General features: G+C 36.1%; 1 protein-coding gene across 1 annotated transcript in view; it reads right to left on the reverse strand.

Moving 5' to 3' along the window:
* Positions 1–15,800, reverse strand: part of rfx6.L (regulatory factor X6 L homeolog) — a 35,570-nt gene extending 19,770 nt beyond the window's left edge. The window contains 6 exon segments of the mRNA NM_001202422.2: positions 1,366–1,393; positions 2,894–2,971; positions 9,579–9,640; positions 10,040–10,163; positions 14,462–14,618; positions 15,343–15,800. Of these exon segments, the coding sequence (NP_001189351.1) occupies positions 1,366–1,393; positions 2,894–2,971; positions 9,579–9,640; positions 10,040–10,163; positions 14,462–14,618; positions 15,343–15,565 (672 nt within the window). The 5' untranslated portion in view covers positions 15,566–15,800.
* Between the last annotated feature and the right edge of the window lie 1,054 nt (positions 15,801–16,854).

The raw sequence follows: 16,854 nt of genomic DNA on the forward strand, positions 1-16,854 counted from the left end.
ATTAGACACCATCCACATTGTTGCATGGGAAGTGATGCTGTTGCCACTACTTGGGTATGATTTGCCAAACCATTTGCACTGGTTCTAGGGTGCCTCCAGGACTGTGAAACCTAAACAAAATGATATGGAGTAGGTTCACCCATTTACTTTTTCTACCAACCCTTTACATCATCCATCCCAGCTCCTGATCTCACTACTTGGATTTATGAATGGAGAAATGTTGCCTCATAAACACGTTTTAACATACAGTATCAATCCAAAATGAGGCTAACATACTTGCAAAATACTCAACATTGTATGTCAAAAAAATTGCGCTTTGTCTCCAAATTGCAATTTGCACATTGTCTTGCATTTGTAAATGAGCCCTTCAATTTTTATGACTAGGAAAGGATTTAGAAATAGTCAGCGGAAGTTTGATAACAAAGCTTTGCCTTCCAGGACTGAATTTAGATTACATTCAGTATAAGTGATTTTGCTATGTGGAGCAAAAAAGCAGATACTATGTATTGAGATTCTATATTGACACAAAATTTGGGTAAGCAGAAATAATTTATAAATCAATATTTTATAGTTGATCAATTAGCTGTGAGCATTAGAAGTTCTCTGTCTGATGTTAAAACATGCAATCTAGCTCCTTTTATTGCACAAATAACCCATTAGCTGTATTAAAAGATAAGCATAAAATAGCTCACTTGTAATCATCTTCCTAATGAGAAAGGCAAGCCTACATTGTTCAGTAAACTAATGGATTTACATTATGTTCCTAAGATGTTTATCTGGCATACATTTACTGCACTTACACTTACTGCCTAAATCAAACCCATACCTGTTTGTAATTGTTAATTAACACTTAGTCAGTGAAGATTATATTACCATTCATAATATTTCAGCGGAATAAACTAATAGCCAATGACCTTTAAAGAGGTTACAGGTAAATGCTTTTTATGTATGTGTTTTTTTTACATTACATTAAATTAGAGTTGTAGTGTTTTTGGGGTACCTTCCTTAATACTGATCTCCACACAAACCTTTTAAACGTTAAATGCTTAGTTACAATCAAGTCCAAGGATTTTTAATTAGAATTATTTCTTTAAAATGGAGTCTATGGGAGATGGCCTTCCCATCCATATGGAGCTTTACAGATAACAGGTTTCTGTATATATGGTTTCCAAACCTGTATTACCTTGAGTTCTCCTTAGTTCCAGATGGGAACAGTTATTTATGCTCCACTGATCTAAATTTATCACAGTATATTAACGCATTCTGAATATGAAGTTGAGCAGTAACTTATCCAGTGGTATAATGTATATATACACTGCTTTTTAGGATTCAATAGTAAGTACAATACATATTGCAGTAACTTACCTCACTCTTCAACTTGCTACCAGAAAACCTATTTTGGCAAAAAGAAGAAATTTATTTTTGTTGTATTAAAAAGATTCCGGAATACATTTAGTTTAATAATATTAAAAACACAGCTTATTCAATACCTCCATCCAAGGGTCTCTCTGCTTCTCTCCCCCCCCCCACCTTCTTATACCCAGGGGCTCATTTTGTTCTGATTGTATCTTTGGACAATTTATATTTTGTTTATGAATATGTACAGATAAAATGTTGCTCACTGTATCCCCTTTCTTTTTTCTGTACCCCTTATACTATTTTTGGAAATAATAAACAGCTATTTGAAAAAAAAAAAAAAAAACACAGCTTATTTACTGACTGTGCAAAGTGCAGTTTGCTCTTAAATACTAAAATAAAACTTTTTGTCTCCAAAATTAAACAACACATCATTTTGAGTATGGCACAAGCTATGTAGCAATGTTGGCACAAACTTGCATGAGTTGCATCTGTTTTTAAATAGCACCCAGGTGAATCTCATATGTTGAGGGAGCAGTGATCTATTGGGATTTTTCCAAAGCGTTTGATACCGTGCCCCACAAACGACTGCTTTCTTAACTAAGGTCTGTTGGGCTTAATGAAGTCGTTTGCACATGGATAGGAAACTGGCTACAGGATCGGGTACAGAGGGTGGTTGTTAATGTTACATTCTCTACTTGGAGTAAGGTTCTTAGTGGGGTCCCTCAGGGCTCAGTATTGGGCCACTTTTATTTAACTTGTTTATTAATGACTTAGGGGAAGGTATTAAAGTAATGCAGATGACACAAAACTATGCAGCCAAATTAATTCTATCCAGAATGCGGCATCCTTGCACCAGGACAAACTGGCAATTGAGGCGGCTAAGTGGCAGAGGAGATTCAAAGGTATATATATATATAAACATATAAAGTCATGTAAAATATGTAAAAATATGAAAGCCACTTATACCCTTAATAGGACTGCACTAAGCTAATCCATAATTAAAGGGCATTGGAGTCCTTGTAGATAATAAACAAGACTAAACTACATCACTGAAAATATTTTGAGCTTTATTTCATATACGTGTATATGTTGCTATCTGTGTCACCATAGACATTTCGATGTAGTTCACACTTGCTGTAGAAGAGAGGGAATGCAGATATTAGCAATATTCTTCATAGCCACCATCTTGGCTGTGCAGTTAAGGGGGAAATAGGCCACTAAATTCAAAAAATATAAATATATTTATATAAATATAAAATACGTCTAGAGACTCATAGCCTGATAGCAACAGTGCAGACTCCTAGCTGTTTGCATTTTATTTCTTGACCCTCTACCATTTTTATAACTAAATAACTCCTAATTTTCACTTAAATGGCTCAAATCCACTCAGCTGCCATGTGGGGACAAGAAAGGGATGTTTAGAATGAAAGAGTTAGAGTTAGTGAAAAAGCTCCCAATATACAATGTACTTGCATGCAATATCCAGATATAGACATACTGTAAGTGCCATTGATGTAATTTCTATTTCTCTTACCTTGTCAACCCCTTTCCAGAATAAACTGAATGGTAGTAAGCACTGCTCTCCTTAATTCCTATTCCATAATAGTGGTACCTAAAAGGCCAAAAGAGCATATTTGGTGTCAGTTTGCAAATACAGTATGTTAAAATAGTTTTACATAGTTACATAGTTAAATCAGGTTGAAAAAAGAAAAAGTCCATCAACCCCTCCGAATGAAAACCCAGCATTCATACATACACACACCCCTCCATACTTTTTACACGTAAATTATATATACCCATATCTATACTAACTATAGAGTTTAGTATCACAATAGCCTTTCATATTATGTCTGTCCAAGAAATCATCCAAGCCATTCTTAAAGGCATTAACTGAATCAGCCATCACAACATCACCCGGCAGTGCATTCCACAACCTCACTGTCCTGACTATGAAGAACCACCTCCGTTGCTTCAAATTAAAGTTCTTTTCTTCTAGTCTGAAGGGGTGGCCTCTGGTACGTGATCCACTTTATAGGTAAAAAGGTCCCCTGCTATTTGTCTATAATGTCCTCTAATGTACTTGTAAAGTGTAATCATGTCCCCTCGCAAGCGCCTTTTTTCCAGAGAAAACAACCCCAACCTTGACAGTCTACCCTCATAATTTAAGTCCCTCTAAGCCCCCTAGTTTATTTGCACATCTCTGCACTCTCTCCAGCTCATTTATATCCCTCTTAAGGACTGGAGTCCAAAACTGCACTACATACTCCAGATGAGGCCTTACCAAGGACCTAGAAAGAGGTATGTTTTCATCCCTTGAGTTAACGCCCTTTTTTATGCAAGACAGAACTTTATTTGCTTTAGTAGCCACAGAATGACACTGCCCAGAATTATACAACATGTTATCTACAAAAACCCCTAGAAAACTCACAACACACTGCCATTTAGTGTATAACTTGCATTTATATTATTTTTACCAAAGTGCATAACCTTGCATTTATCAACATTGAACCTCATTTTCCAGTTTGCTGCCCAGTTTTCCAACTAGGACAAATCACTCTGCTAAGTGGCAACATCCTGCATGGAACCTATAGTTCTGCACAATTTAGTATCATCTGCAAAAATAGAAACAGTACTTTCAAAGCCCACCTCCAGGTTATTAATAAACAAATTGAAAAGCAAAGGACCTAGTACAGAGACATGCAGTATTCCACTAACAACGCTGGTCCAATTAGAAAATGTTCCATTTACCACCACTGTTGGTAGTCTATCTTTTAGCCAGTGACCTATTCAGTGCCATCCTAGAATCGAGGTCCTTGCTCACCTTCTCATAAAAAGAAATTAAGTTAGTCTGGCAAGACCAGACAAACTCATAGTATTATGATTTGCTATGAAGTCCAGTATCGTATCCTTTATTAATGCTTCGAAAAGCTTTCCTACCATGGACATCAGACTAACTGGCCTATAGTTCTGAGGCTGAGCACGGGATCCATTTTTGAATAGCGGCACCACAAGTAAATAGGTTTGGCAATCACAGAACTAAACTTGCTAAGTACCCTGGAATGAATTCCGTCTGGCCCCAGACTTTTGTTTATCTTAACATGTTCTTAAACAATGTTTATCTTAAACATTACTAATTGTTGAACAGTGGTTTAGTATTTATTATTACAAGTATTACTATTTAAAACTGGGACAGCTATAATTTGACAAGGGAATGAGCATAAGAGCATAGCTGTATTTAGGTTTTGTACACCCTAGGTACTCAACCTCACTTCTTCCCCTTCTCTCAATGGCTGGCCATAGTACTGAGTTAGTGGGATGTTGGGATTTTTGTGTGCTTTTTTATTTATCATATAGGCTTCTGGGGCTCAACCCCTTAAAGCTGCCACTATAGGCATTGGCTGTCAGGTACATAGCTCTGTGGTACATTTGGTCCCTGCATTTATAAAATAAAAGTGCAGTCCTGAACACAGTTCACTCTGAGGGCTCTAGACTCAAAATTGTAGGGCAATACATACTAGTGTTTCCGGAAGTGCTATATTAAACTTGGCATTTTGTTTTCATCCAGAATGCTCTGGTATTGTCAGTGGTAGGTCTGGACTGGGAGTCAAAATAGGCCCTGGCATTACAAATACAAAGAGGCCCAATCAGCTCCCCACCAGCCCACTAAATAGTGACTTTCTATGGCATCTTATGGCAGCCCATCTGGCATTTGGCAGAACCCACAGATTGCCAGTCCAGGCCTGTCAATGGCAGAATGCAAGGTGGAACTGGGTATGCGATATGTCTCAATAAGTACTGTGATCATACAATATGGAGTAAACAAGCTTTGTATAAGTGAATGTAAACAGCATGTTCTTTCAAAGTACTTTAATGTTTACCATACATGCTTTTTAATAAACCGTGCAACTTAATTTGCAAAGGTTTATTCTGAAAAGAATATAATGTAGTACATAAGTGCCTAGAAATACAAGGACTCAGTGTCAAGCAGTAACTGCAAAACGAATTCATAAAAGGAAGAATAGATACAAGAGCAATGGGAAATAAAGTACTTCAAGCACGCAGAATGAATATTCCACTTCAAATTCATGAGCTCTTCATGTATTCAGCCTCAACACTTATAATGCATGTTTTAGCTGGCTGGTTTTTGTCAATAAAAAAATATCAAGTGCAAACTAGCAGTGTTAGAATCTTTCAGTAAAATAGGTCTAACTAACTGTGAATATGTATATGCTCCTGCCAAAGCATTACATTTTTTATAAGATGCCCCTCTCATCATCTGTATAACAAGCAAAAGGAACTCCGTGAAGGAACTCCAATGTTATTGGTATCATGGAATACCCTATAAGTGTTAAATCATATCCATTGGGGTTAAATGCACAGCTCTGACAGTTAATGATCAGATTTCAACTACAAGCTGTTTTTCTCTCTCTGAAATAAGCAGTTTTTTTAATTGAAAACATGAGGTTTCTTTTTACTGAAAGCTAAAAGGTCTGTCCCCAGATCCAAAAACATGCTATAAAAGAAACACACAAGCAAAAAGCTTAATTTCTCCCAAAAAAAGAGGCTCTGCAGGGGCAAGGGTCTTCAGATCATCCTTTGCTTCATAACGCTGGCCATAGATGCAAAGATCCGATCATTCGAATCCTCAAACGATCGGACTTATTGGACTTCAACCATCTCCCGACCTGCTACTAACCTTTCAGATCAAATAAAGTAGAAAAAGAACAGATCAGCCGATGTTCTGCCCCTGACAGCAATCGTACGGAAGTTATGTCCAACACAGCCGGTGACAGTCTTCCACTGAAGATTGTCAGATCGGCAATACATGCAGAGAAATTATTGGCAGCCGACAGACATTTTCTAACCTGTCCGATCAACTGAACGACCAATCAGCATGGCACGACAGATGTCGGGACACTCCACACACGATCTGAAAATTGTATGAAGCGAGGTTTCTCATGATCTGATCTTTGCGTCTATGGCCAGCTTTAGGAGGGTTATTTCCCAAAGCTCAACAAAAGCTTTTCAGAGAGCAGCATTAAAGCAGAGAGTAACGAGCATGATGGCCAATCAACCCCCTCCATGTCTAGGGGGCTGAGACCAGTTGGGTCAAAATATAAAATAAATAAAAAATGATAATAAGTGCCTTGAGTAAACGCCGCAACATTCAGCAAGAATTGTGCCTTTTTTTTTTTTATTAAGGAAATATTTATGATTTTTGCCATTTCTTGAACTAAACAAGGCAAAGCTTAAATTCTAACTAACGACACATTCTACTTCCTGTTCTGCCAAGAAAGTAATACACAAATCAGCAGTCCTCTGTATAATGAGCTGCTCTTTATCTAAAAATATAACAGGCTGCAGCTGGGGGAAGGGAAAAGGGTTAATTCTCAGTGGGCTGTTCATTTGTTTGTCCCTTGGTTGCCAGGACAGGAAGTTGAATGTGAGTTTAATTTCAGCTTCAGGTTTTGACCTGTTTAGTGCAAGAAATAAGAATAACTGTACATTTTCTTAATTAAAACAACTGGCAAAAATTATATTACATATAAGCATGTGGCCTTTTTAATTCTGATGTTTAGAACCCTGGAATGAGTGATAATTGTTCTGCAGGGCTATGATAGGCATGTAGGTATGCCCCATAGTGCCCCCACCCAACCCTTAAGCTGTACTTCCATTAGATACACAGCTTAGGGAGCAGAGTGCAGGGTGCTAAGGAGTCATGGTGAGCAATTGGCCAACATTGCATCTCACACAAGATTTTCCATCTGCCCCACGATGCAGAGCTCAGCAAGGCCCTTGACACAAGTGATTAGTAAATGAGCACTAAGTGCCACAATTTTACACCTCTTAATGCTCTAACATTTGCATCTAGGGCTTTTTTAAATGATTCTGCATTACTTAAAACAGATGTGGAGGTATGGGGAGGGGAGGCAGCCTTGAACATGAATTAAAGAATTAAAGGCACTAGATACACTGCTTTCCATTGACAAATATAAGAAGTGTTTAAATGCACAAATATTGTAGAACTTAAAACAATAATCATAGGTACCGAGGAATCTATGATTCTTCCCATGTCAACAGGAGGAAAATAAAGTTTAGTTTCGAGTTTTGGGGGCAATCAAAATTCAAGAGGCTTGTCTTGTCTTACATAAGCAATGTCTAGAACATTACATTCTTACTCATTTAGTGTCTGGTATGGGAAATAATAAAACTGTCAGATTATTTTGTATAGTGCTGTGCTTTCCTATTTTTGTAATGAATATTATTGTTAATAATACAAAGACTGATATGTAAATAGCCATGTATTTATGGCTTTTCATTAAAAAATATACTACAGATTTCCTGTACCATATGGCCACATTTTGTCCATATTCCATAGACCTCTTGTTATCACACCCTGCCACAAACAATGACTGATAAGCTGAATGATATGAGTAAGCTATACACAAACTTGCAATAATGTGTTATGATAAGGCCAGCTGTCATTTTGGTTTTTTTTCAACATGGTAAATCAGTCATAATAAATAAGCTGCTAGCTTTTTCCCATCATCTGAAAAACCAAATCTGTAGGAGACTCAGTTACTAAGGCTTTCTATAGGTTCCCTAGCATCAACATGGAATAATAGACAAGTGGTTTTGTTTTAAAATGCAAGTTACCTCAAATAGACACTAAAAAACAATGAGCACAATTAATAGTAAACCATTTCTTTGAGCCACACATGCTTTTATAAAGAGCATCCAACATATTTTTTTTTAAATGAAGTTAAATAATGACATGAAGTTCTCTTAGGCCAAAGAGCTGCTCTGAAACCAAAATGGTGTGTCTTATTATATTTCTTTTATCTTATTATGTCTTTTTATATTTCACAGTAAAAGTTTAGATGCTTTAGGTTTTTGCTGCACAATGCATATTAATTACAGTGAAGGGAGAAGTTGCAGCACAAAACACCAGGAATTCCCAGTGTTTCCTATGAACATTAATAGGAATAACTGTAAGTATGGTACTTTGTTATGCATATTGCCTCATGATTTTTTTTAGGATGTAGATGTGTACATTTGCTTCTAATAGCGATTGTAATTTGTTCTCCATGTTTACGTGCCACAACTCTTCCCTGAAAATATTTTGGAATTTAAAACTCATATTTGATAATCTTAAAAGTGTACCTTTTAAGCCTACAGTACACATAGAAACCCTGGGCATTTTGCATTCAGATATAGTTTGCCAACTAAAATAAAAAATATAATTATAAAAAATAATAACAATATATTTGTAACAATCACTGTTTTGACATATGTAACATAAGGTACTGTAAATCACATTGTGATCCAAACATTTTCCCTTTTGGAATTTTTAAATCTCCTGTGATCTGTTAATATATCTGTTAAAAACAATACAATCTATTTACTGCATTCTTTCCAAACCAAAATATGATAGATTGTGTTCCCTACAACAGAGCATAAGAACAAGTTTGAACCTAGCTTAATGGATCTTCTTAGTGAGGTCAACCAGATATTACAAAACACAGCAGGTGAGTTGCTGCCTACAATAAAGTTACAGCCAATAAAAAACAAGCTACATTTAACATGGGAAGTGGCTTGCATAATAGACCACAGTCTTACCATACACATTACTAAGCAGCATCCATGTTATCCTCATTGGAGCAGTCATCTGATGCGTTGTGACTGCAAGCAAGATAGAGCTAAGAAGCTATTGCTGTTGCATTTCTTTAAAATTTGACATTGGTTTATAACAGAAAACCCTTAATATCCCCTGAAGGCATAACATTTGATAATATTTCAATCAGGAAAACATGGTATTGCTTAGTATCAATATGTTATTATTATAACAGCTAGTTAATGAAACCAGGCCTAATCCCGGAGACTGCATACAATAAATGACTTTTGTATTTATAACTAGGGTTGCCACCTGTCCGGTTTTCACCTGGACAGCCTGGTTTTCGGAGGTCTGTCTGGGTAAAAACTGGCAGGTCTTTTAAATGAATGGTGCAGCGATTGGCCAATCCGCGATTGCTGCAACATAACCCTGCCTTAACGTTGTCGGATAGGCAAATGACGTGCACCTGACGTTATACACCCACCCCCCATGTCACAATGCCCGCCCCCTGCCCAGTCTCGCTGACGGCAGAAAGTGGCAACCCAAAAAAAATAAGATGGCAACCCAATTTATAACATGTGCCATGCATTCTTTTATCACTTACTTTGAATGTCCTCGTGTCCCAAGTCTTCTTGTCGTCAGAAGTGGAAACTTCTGTCGAATTGTCTAAAAAAATAAATACAAACATGAAAATGTTAATTAGGGAGTTTTTCAAGACTTTTTTATTGAATAATTTAATAGAAGAAAGAGAAATTTAAATGTGTGAAATGTATTGAAACCCTGCAAATTACTTTTGTGGCCCAATTTACAGCCAAAAAATCAGGGAAATATTTTGGCTTTTGTCAGTAGACAGGTTTAATTCGGAAATGCTGATTTAGGTTTTTCTAACATAACTAGCACCCACCTAGCATTACCTGCTATATATAATAACTTGCTATTGCAAAATGACTGTCTGATGCATTTTTAAGACACAGAGATTAAATACTGTAACTATTTAAATAGCATAGGTACAAAATATTAATAGTAATTTAAAGCAAAAGTGACCATTTAAAGAGAGCATTATACCTTTCCAAATGTGGCTGCACAGGCCGGCTCTAGTTTTTCCTTTCTGCAGAAGTCCAAATAGTGAGCATAGAGTATGCATCGAGGCAGGCAAACTCCCTCACATACAATATAGTTCTCCTCAAGCCTGTAATTAAAAAAATTATAGGGGATGGGAAATTACATTTTCTTGTTTCTGTGTTAATGTCAAGTCAATAAGTCAAGCATTGAATAACTCTTTCAGCTATAAATATGTATACAGGTATGGAACGTGTTATCCAGAATGCTTGGGACCTCAGGTTTTCTGGATAAGGGATCTTTCCACTATTTGGATCTCCATACCTTAAGGGGCAGATTTACTAAGCTCGACTGAATAGTTCGAATAAAAAAATATATGAATTTCGAAGTAATTTTTTGGGTACTTCGACCATCGGATTAGTCGAATTCGATCGAATTCGAACGATTCGAAGTAAAAATCGTTCAAATATTCGACCATTCGATAATCGAAGTACTGTCTCTTTAAAAAAAACTACGACTTCATACTTCGCTACTTTAAACCTACCGAAGCCCAATGTTAGCCTATCTGCTATCTGCTGTGTAACTTGAGACTTTTCTCCTTTGAATAGCTGCCCCCATGGCTACACAGTAGCTTATTTATATAAACAATAGTAGTGTTTCTGAAGCAAACACAACAGTTTTACTAGTGCAGGGCCACACTGCATTATATTTTTATTACTTTAAAACAATTTAATTTTTTGATGTTACTGGTACTTTAATATGTGCACGGGGTTAGGCACAAAAGTGCTGTGTGGTATGCTATGAATTTGTAGGCAATGTAAATGATAGTTACCTGTGCCATACATTTTGTGTAAGTAGAAATAAGGACTGATATGTAGAAACCCCTTATCTAGAATGCTCCAAACAACAGCAATGTTATTCCCCATTGTTCAGCTGTGTCTCTGTAGATTTTGGTCATAATCAATGACAGGCAGCAAAACCAAGTCTTGTCTGTGTTTATTTGTTTCTGGCTTTTTGAATTATCTGTCTTTCTGTTCGAGACTGATTCGAGACTGGTATATCAATTGTTATCATGCTGTTAAGGTCACTAACAAAGGCAACCTGGAAGAAGGCTAGATTTTATGATTATTTGTATCACTCTCCAATCCACTTCTTCCATTTTTTTATTCATACCATTTCCTGGCTGCTAACCTAACAAACTGACAACATTTTATGTTTTGAAGTGGAAAGCTGCAAAATCACCAAGAAAGCTGCAAAACCACCAAGAAAAAATAAAAAGTTAAAGACTAAAGGGTTAATTTATGTATACACCTGGTAGTGATAAGGGGCACAAGAGTGTGTATTAAATATCAGTTTAATATTAAATATTAGTACCTGGGAAATGCTGCAGAGCATAGAGACCTGCAGCAATGCAAGAAGACCAGTGTGCAAAAATGTGTGGGTAAATGACCCCTTAAAGGAGAAGGAAAGGTGAGTAAATACAATCACGGGGGGGGGGGGACCTCCTTCTCCTTTAAATGTAAACTGTCTGTGTTATACATAGGGGGTTGTTTACTAAAACTCGAATTAAGCTCGAATTTTTTCTTTTTAAACAAAGTCGACCAAGCTCCCTTCCACAAATTGAACTTATCATTAATTTTTCTTGAAAAAGTCAGAGCTAAAAAACATTTTGACAAAATCGAGCACAATTTTACAATTGACGTTTTGGAAACTCGATTTTATCATATTATCCCTTGAAACTTGACTTTATCGGATTATCTACAGCAGATCACGATGTCAAGAAACAACATCAGGGACATCTGCCATTGACTTCTACATGACTTAGACAGGTTTTATCTGGAGTATTTTCGGATTCGGGTTTTTAGCAGCTTTGGGGTATAATAAAACTCTAAAAATTAAAGTTGTTTTTTCCTTGACCAGATAAATCTGAGGTTTAATAAATGGGCCCCTAAAAGTTAATCTCAGAGTGAACTGCCACATTAACCAACCTAGCGGATATTAAAGAATATTAAAACAGGTATAGGACCTGTGATCCAGAATGACAATAATGATAATTGTTACTTTAAAAACATTTGAAAGTTATTAACTAACATGCAATATTGAGCACCAGTATGCAAATAAAAAGAAATCGACACTAAAATGCTACACATTTAAAATAATTGTATGCATTTTGCTGCTAACTAATTATATCTAAAGAAATAGCAGAATGGGAAATAATTTATTTATGTCTGTGTTAAATTAAAAAGTACAGAAAGGATTAACTGGAAATGTTGTGGCTTATAATTAGAAATATAAAGTTATGAGCCAGTGTTGTAAATGACATTATATAATGAAAATGTCATGGATGTGTAATCACTTTTACTGCTAAGTAACACCTAATTGCTGTATCAATTGTTTACTAATCTGAAAAGTATTTATCTCCTCCTGTATGTCAAAATGATATTATCGTTAACATGTGATTTACAATACATGGTCATAAAACATAGCTACTGTATATATTGCTCTATAGAGATCATATTGTCCCACAGTCCTGTTTTAAGGTAAGGCAGATAACCAATAGGAAGATAGTATCAAAGTATAAACAGACATTATTTGTTTAATATAATATAATGGTTCTAAATAAACCTATAGTAATAAACTTACTGCAAGTGCAGTGTGCAAAGTAATTTTTTGGACACAATAGTCATGATTTTATCCACAATTTAGCATTTTTTTTTGCATTTAATGCAAAATAATTGTATCCACAAGGAGGGGGGGGGGTTGATGTGCCTGACACAATTGAATCATGCATTAAAATATGAAAATGTGATTATTTTGGAGCAAGTATTGACAGAGACTGCTGTGGGCATGTAAGGCTACCAGGGTTCCCCTATACCTACTGATGCACTTGCACAAGATTTCCATAAACAATCTCTGGGTTTAAACTCTGTTTCTCCATTGCTGAAAATGTCTCTGTTTTTACAATTGATCAAACTGACCAACTGCACAGAAGTATTGATACTGTGATACAGCCACCCTGGACCTGGCAGTAGTTCCAGAGTTCCACCAGCAATTTGCATAAATAGACAGATCACATTTATACCTTGTGAATCAGTGTCTTAAATGCACCCTCGAGAAATTATGCAAACTAGCACAATTGTGTCTGCTTTCTTCCATAGGTTGAAATTGTTGCTAATGCAACTCTTAGCATTATGGTTAACAAAAATGGTGATTTGGGTCCAAAGTTGCACTTTGCACACTGCACTTGTGTTCCCCTTAGACTGAACAATGTTTAGCTATCCTAACTTTTCTTGGAACTATGGCTGAATGTCTGATATATCAATGTTTAAGATAAGAGGGAGATAAAGTCCAATAACTATGTCACAAAGGGGAAAAATCAGGTTACAATTACATTTCAAAGGCAGAGAAAAAATGATCTATCATATTCCCAAATATTTTAGATAGGACGCTTCAGGCTTGTTATGTTGACAATTACTTTTCTAAAAAGCCCACAATTGTTTCATAAATAACATAGATAAAATGTTATTAATGATAGTTTGACTTTAAACAGAAAGTAAACCCAAAACTGCAACTTGGCAAGAGGTTTTCTTTGTCTTTTTTCTCATTTTGTTGTACTTTATTTTATTTTAATAATTTATCAGTTACCTCCAACCTATTTGATTGCTGGACGACACATTTAAATCTGGCTGCCCAGATTCAGAAGCTTTTTTTTTTTTATTTACTCATCTCTCATGTGCTTGCTATGGTGTGCCATAGGCAACTATTTTATATTCAACAGAAGGGACAGGATAACAGAAATAGATATACAGAACAGCCCTTGCACTTTAAGGCATGGAATTCTGTAATTAATGCCACTATTTAGCAATATAAAAGTAACACAATTATAAAAGGATGAGTTGTTAACCCACTTATTCTGCCAAACATAAATCTAGCAGCTGTATTTCAAAAATCTGTTTTTTTGGTAGACAGTTAGCAATTTAATCATTTGCTGAACTCCCATAACAACTCTGGTGGAGAATTTCACTATCCCTAGCCTAGAGCCAATTGACATTCTGTGTTGCATAGCCTGCCCTGACTGTTTCTTAGACACTTTTCATTTAATATTTTAGACGTTCCTGTTTTGAGTCTTTCCCATCTGCAGTTTAAAAAATTAACTAAATGATCTGTGAAGCTACATTTGTGTTTATATCCTTACTTTATTTATTGCCCTCTATTATTTATCTTCTATTCTGCCTTCCAAACCACTGCCTTGTTTTTAGGGTATACCATATAGCTGCATATATTCAATTCAAGAACAATTATCACCTTATAATAACACTGCCTACATCATACCAGCTAATTGTAGTGTGAATTTCACCTTAACCTTTCACCGTAACTTTCTCTACGTGTTGCCTGTTTTTGGAGTTTTTTTTAGAACCATATACTTACCATTGCAAGGTCAGTTGAGTCTGCTTCTTTTTATCTTTAATGATCTGAGTGATAGATTTCCTTTGTAATATCTTATTGGTTAGTGGTGCATTTTTGTTATATATAATATCCAGATCTTCATCTTCTGATGAAAATATCTCATTGGAAAGGTCCATTTCTTGTTGCCAGCAGCAAGAAATCATCATATTAAAAAAACAAAAACAGAAAAAAGAATAATAAATAAAGAGCCTCAGATGGAGTCCTGTTATTGCTTATTCTGTATTGTTGCTGGGTACTGGTAAAATACATGCATAAATGCAAAGGCTATCACAATCTTATGTCTTTCTTAAAAGACTAAATATTTTTAATGATCAGTACTGGAGACAGACATGCAAATGCAATGCAATGTCGATTTAGCAGAAATCTCCGCCACACTACACCTTTTATAGTTGATACAGGGCTTAGAACTCTCTAGCTGTTCCACACCTACGTCACTACATACTCCAAAAAATTGGAAAAGCACACACTTAATTTGTGGACCATACTGAATCTATTGCAAGAAGGCACAAGGTTTTGGGATAATGCCTTTTCTTCAGATTGTACCAGCTATGACAAAAATATATTGTTCTCCCCCATGTTGTAAATTATCAGGATATTAGAAGTTCCATGGCATTTACATGTGACAATATGGGGTACATTACTACCTATAAATACAACACTATCAAAGCTTTGTTTACACCCAACATGAGGCTCATTTATCATAAGGTGGGAGAAAGGGGCAGTATGTTTTCACCAGAAACAATAATCTGTTATAATCTTTGATATAGTGCTTTACATTATATATTCTGCATGAGAAATCTGGGATGTTAATGTATCAGGTAGAAATTTAAATGTGTTCTTACCTGTTTTTATGCTCAGGCCCACAGAAGAATCTTCCTCCTCTGGTGTTAGCATAATGCCTTCCTGTCCTTGTTCACACAGATCCTCTTGGGGATATGAAAGTAAATCCTTTCCTACCATAGTTCCATAGCAATCGTCCATCCCTGAGGCTACTTTTGGTAAGGGCTCTCCATTTTGGAAGGGACAGTCACCTTCTTGAGTCTCTGAAAACCTTTCAATTGGCATTTCACCGGGTTCAGGCAATGCCCATGCAACCATCCAAAACGCAAACAAGATGCTTTGGAAAAAGTTTCAGTCAAAAACACATTACCAGACAAGCAAAATTTGATATCTGATGCTTTTGTATTAAATTAAAAACATTCCAAATTAGGTAAGATGAAAGATGTAACATCTAGTGTGTATGACTGCGATGAAGGGAACTCCACAGATTTCAAGGACTCTGTACCACCGGTCCAGGTGCAAAGTGGTCTGATATCACTTGAGTTATTTTAAGGCAAGTCCTTTATCACACCCATTTGCTGGCACCAATCTGCTGTCAAATTAAGGGCAGTTTATCATCAGCTAGATGGTTCTTGCACATTTATCTGCTCTTATTTTGACAAAGCAAAAGGAGTGACTAAGAGGCCGTGTTATTTAATGTGGAAGTGACGTAGCAGTAATGAAATGGGTTATCTGTGCTCTTGCGGGGATAAAAATGGTGGTGTGTACATCCAACCCATTAATGATTAACAGTCCCAACAATTGTGTCTGATTGTGGGAGTCAAAGTGATGTTTGTTTATTATGTGCTTCCATATCTAAAGCTGCACGCGTGAAGCAATGATTAAACCTTTACTTCTTGACAGAATCAATAATGAAAATGATCATGCGGAGTATTTACCTTACAATTGTCTGCTTCGACAAACAAGAAGGGATGGCAGCTAAATCATAAAACACATGTCCTAAATGGAAATCCAGTTCAGAATCAGGTAACACCAGGAGATACAGTATACTTAGTCTTACAATAAACAACAGAATAAATCACTGTTACATTATATATAGAGAGAGATAGAGAGAGAGAGAGAGAGAGAGAGAGAGAGCGTTCAATTTTCTATCTCATTATTCCCGCCTAATCAACACTCTCACCAGATCAGACAGTCTCACCCTTTTTGCACTTGGTCACTGTAAGATTTCTTAGGAAACAGCAATTTTTTTTTATGGTAACATGATACTGATTATTGGCTAACTGATTTAAGCCATAAAAGATATACAGACTTTTAGTTATATTGATATTCTTTATCTTTTCATCAGGCATCATGGTACAGGTATGGGATCTGTTATCAGGAAACCCATTATCCAGGAAGCTCCGAATTACAGAAAGGCCATCATCCTTAGACTGTGTTTTATCTGAATAATCCAAACTCTTAAAAATGATTTCCGTTTTCTCTGTAATAATAAAACAGTACCTTGTACTTGATCCAAACTAAGATATAATTAATCCTCATTGGAAGCAAAATCAGCCTATTCTATAATGTTT

This window comes from Xenopus laevis, chromosome 5L, assembly GCF_017654675.1.
Source record: "Xenopus laevis strain J_2021 chromosome 5L, Xenopus_laevis_v10.1, whole genome shotgun sequence".
NCBI classification, from domain to species: domain Eukaryota; kingdom Metazoa; phylum Chordata; class Amphibia; order Anura; family Pipidae; genus Xenopus; species Xenopus laevis.